At 50.4% G+C, this 4,165-nt stretch overlaps 1 protein-coding gene across 1 annotated transcript; it reads right to left on the bottom strand.

Moving 5' to 3' along the window:
- Window positions 1–1,992: 1,992 nt before the first annotated feature.
- LOC119383057 (elongation of very long chain fatty acids protein AAEL008004) lies at window positions 1,993–3,922 on the bottom strand. The gene has a single exon (XM_037651043.2). The coding sequence runs from the start codon at window positions 3,652–3,654 to the stop codon at window positions 2,812–2,814; it is 843 nt and encodes a 280-aa protein (XP_037506971.1). The 5' UTR covers window positions 3,655–3,922; the 3' UTR covers window positions 1,993–2,811.
- Between the last annotated feature and the right edge of the window lie 243 nt (window positions 3,923–4,165).

The raw sequence follows: 4,165 nt of genomic DNA, 5'->3' as shown, positions 1-4,165 counted from the left end.
CTGAAGAGTCTTCCCACGTCGTTACAAGCTCTTAGAGACCGCAGAAGAACGTGTCGCAAATACCGATCGACAGCCGTTTCTGCGAACCGGCACGTTCGCGTGACAAATGCTTGCGTCGGTTTATGCTGGCTGCAGTGGATGCTCAAAACGGTAGCAAATCCGCGCGAATACGAAAAAAAAAAGAAAAAAAAAGCTTTGCTGAAAGTGCGAAGTAGTGATAGCGACAGCTTGCCCCACTCCGGATTCTCACGGCTGGGAACTTTTTTTTTTTTTGGCGCTGTTTTTCGTCTTGTTTCGTGCCTTCGCGTTGTGAAACGTGGAGTGAGATGTCACGTGAAGACGTGCTCGCATGCTTTTTTTTATCGATTCGACAGTTACTCGGTGCATGCAGCCGTGAATCAGGTTCATCCACGTGGTTGCGGACAAATTGAAATATCTGAAGCCGACTTTTTGACAAGAGTACTAGTGCTGACGCTAATCGTTAACTTGTTAACCACATTTTTCTCTTGTGCGACCACTTCTGACCATTTGAAGACTCCCTCTTCTTGGAGACAACTTCTCACGGTCTTTCTGAATCTGCGCTAACGCCTTAATGTGCGATAGTCTGCCTCCTCTGGTGATCTATATAATTACCGCTGCGCGCGTATTTTTCCTTTTACTGCATGCTATCACTATATTTTTCTCAGAAGCTTTAGAGACGTTACATGTTAGTGCAATTGTTTCATACTGAAGAATACTGAGATCCCATTTCAAATTTTCACCATGTGCGGTCATGCAATGCTAGGCTCGTCAACCTATATTTCGTCGGCTAAGCGAGAAGGTGAAAATAAGTCAACTTACATATAAACCTGGTACAACGGACACTGGCAACTCCTGATACATTAAAGTGTTCCGTGAAACCCATATCAGATACCACAGTATTATTCAAGTAAAGAAGGCGTTCATCCTTGCCCAACTCAGCGGCCTCTCGGTGCGGGGAAGCCGACGCCGTTCAACTATTCGGTGAAATATGTTGGTATACCGTGGCAAATAAGTTCATCGTGTACTGTTTCTATTCTGTCACACATTGCGCCGCTACTAAAATATACGCTGATCAGTACGAAGCTCTCTTCCTCTTATGCATGGGGTTTATGTATGGAACTAAAGAACTTGACAGGCTGTAGTCTTGCATAATCCGGCGGAACGACATCTTTCCCTCTATTGAACTAGCTACGCTTGGTAAAAACCTAATACTCGGACACCTCGGTATATCCCTCTAGAGTCTGACCGGTAGAGGAAGTCGAAGAACGCACACAAAGCAACGCTTTCGGGACAAGTGCGACGCAAGAATACTGCAAGGGTTAAAGCAGTGAATAGGTTTCCGTTGCTGCGGCCCGAGCTGAGAGGTTCACAACGGCATCTGAGTCGTCTCACAATGCGCGATAACGGCGAACGCCATTGTGGGCTTACGCTCGGAAGGCGGATGAAGCGCCCATTACGCAAGAGTGCTTCCCCGTAGAGAGCACACGGAGACAGCGCGGCCGGGCCAGACAGACCGGCTGCTGCCCCCCCCGCGCCCGATGCGCTTACATAAGTGGGTCGGTGAGGCAAGGCCGTGTGAACTTGACACAGAAACGGGTCGAGCTTCGCGCTGCGTCGACGAGACGCGGGAGGGGTGCGCCCGCTGGGCCGAGCGCTTCGTAAGGTTGTAAGCGTACGTGACGAAGTCCCACGAACCGAAAACTTGCGAAGCTCCACCGAAGTAGCACCGTTACACCGTGCTCTGCCACAAACCTGTTGCTGTAGTGGTTACGCTGTTCTGTTGCGAAAAGCAGGCGTCGAACCCTCAGATTACGGGTTCGACGCCTGGCAGTCGTATAGACTCCCGCTACTGATGTTTCAATGTAAGCTTCAGAGCCCTGGTTAAACAAAAGCAAAAAAAAAACGACATCTATAACAGCCAGGCAGTGGTTGTGGCACACAGTCGAAATACCACACGGACACGAAGATGTTACTACAGTAAATAAAAACTGGATTTATTTACAGTCATTCTATGTACACAGAGAGGTTCCAGCTCATGGCCAAAGCAGGACCAAATGTCTTCATCCACGCTTACCAGGTGACATCGCAGCCCAGATGAGCGCAACGTGATAGGAAACCGTTGATCACAGTTATCGTCGGCTCGTTGACTTGAAGTGATGCCCAAAATAGCTCACTTTTTTGCACACACTTTGCAGCAATGGGTCTCCGAAAGAGCAAGGCCGTCGCATAACTTCTGTTAAGTGACGTTGTCATTTGGCTTCAATTAAGGAATTGCACAGTTCGGGATCGTATGCGCACATCAGCAGGTGACTTAGAAAAGTAATTGGGGACTCTATTACAACAGGAGTCACTATTTTGCAGCCTGTAATCACATTGCTCAGATACGTTCTCAGCCGTTTATCACTCTATAATGTGATTCTGTTCAAGGTGGCTCTAGCCGTGACATGCGGGTGCGTGAACGCAAGTTGTGTACAATGTTTCACGATGACTACAACATGCAGACGTCGCTCAATCCAACTACTGCGTCAATTACGTGATAAGCAGAGACGGACTAACGAATAAAATGGCATTAGCCTCTTTATACAAGAAAGTATAGTCGTTCTTTAGTAGCTAATACAAGTTTCTGCCAATCAAAGCTAAACGATGTTTATTAACTGTCGCAAGCCTTTTTTTTTTTTACTTTACTTACAATACCGGTGGGACAAACTACGTACTTGCGTTCACATGAACAAAATCGGGACTCGACTACACACGCCTGCGCTACGTTTTAAAGTCCTATATGGGTGGTACTCACTGAGCTTTACTCTTGGATTCAACGCGATGAGTGGGCCTTTTTCGGTTGCAGTAACTTTTGATGTAAAAGTTCATGAACATGACGAAGAAGAACACCCCCTGCGGCAGTGTAATGAACATCTGTGCCAAAGGGTAGCCGCAGTCGATGAACAGTGGGATAGTCATGTGGAAAAACAGTATTACGAACTGAGCCAGCTGGAACTGGGTGAGGTATCGCTTCCACCACAGGTACTTCTGCACCGACGGTCCCATCAGAGATAAGAAGTAGTACGAGTACATGACTACGTGCACGAAGCTGTTGAAGATGATGCCGAAGGCGACGTGGCCGTCTGCGCCGTACGCGAGACCGAACCAGCCGTTGAAGACCACAAGGACGTGATGCACGACGTGAAGGACGGATATGTGCGAGTCCTTCTTGCGCAGCACGAAGAAGATGGTGTCCAGGAAGTCGGCGATCCTCACCATCACGTACCACCACACGTGAGACAGCATGCTCATGGTCCTCTCGTCCCGTGCCTCGAAGTCGATTCCCTGGCACAAGAGGCTGTAGCCACCGCCGAGGTACGTCTTGGACAGGAAGGCCACCACAAAGTAGCAGTTGAGGAGCACCATGGTCGCATTGTAGATCACTATCAGGGGCTTGACGCCGTCGTACGGTTTGCGGTCCTTCATGAACCGCGGCCCGCCGACCTTGACGATGTAGACATAGGCCGCCAGAAGTAACACGATGAACTGCTTGCTGCCCACTAGGGCCCACTCGACGGTGCGCGGATCGCGGCGGAAAAAGGTTGCTTCTGCCGACTCGAAGTCAGCTGCCGTCGCGGCGGTGATGTTGTCCATGGTGCCGTCGACGGCAACACTGGCCCCGTTCGGCGGCAGGCAAGCGAGCGGGTGAGCGCGTTCCCAAAAACGGTGTCGACGCTTGCGCGGCCCGGATCAACTCTGAGTCCCGCTCGCCGGAGACGCGCCCTTTTTTTTTATCCTCTTCCAAGAATGTAGTCGTCGCGGAGGAGGAATATACCGGTGGGTGGGGGTGTGGGGGCGAGATGGCAGAGCTGGATGCGAAGTGGAGATGCGCAAAGCAGTCAGACGCTCATTTTGCAAAGCTTTTCCCACGGAATGACCACGTTGGTTTGAACATGAGGTGCGGGGCACGAAGGACGGGGCGAGCGGGGGAGAGGAAAAGGTTGAGGGGGCATTCCGAGTGGCGGCCTTCCGCAATAACCGCGTGACAAGTTATTGGATGCGCCACGTGCCCGCAGCGGAGAAAACTCGCGGTCTTTTTCCTTCTGTCTCTCTCGAATGCAGTCACGTACAACGTATGCGCCCAATGTTGCGGTTGACACATATC

The sequence above is a fragment of the Rhipicephalus sanguineus genome, chromosome 2 (assembly GCF_013339695.2).
Source record: "Rhipicephalus sanguineus isolate Rsan-2018 chromosome 2, BIME_Rsan_1.4, whole genome shotgun sequence".
Taxonomy (NCBI): Eukaryota; Metazoa; Arthropoda; class Arachnida; order Ixodida; family Ixodidae; genus Rhipicephalus; species Rhipicephalus sanguineus.
The sequence above is the reverse complement of the archived record's forward strand: the minus strand, read 5'-3'. Positions and strand labels throughout refer to the sequence as shown.

Coding starts and splice junctions, on each gene's coding strand:
- LOC119383057 (XM_037651043.2), bottom strand. CDS start 3,654: ATGGACAACATCACCGCCGCGACGGCAGCTGACTTCGAGTCGGCAGAA.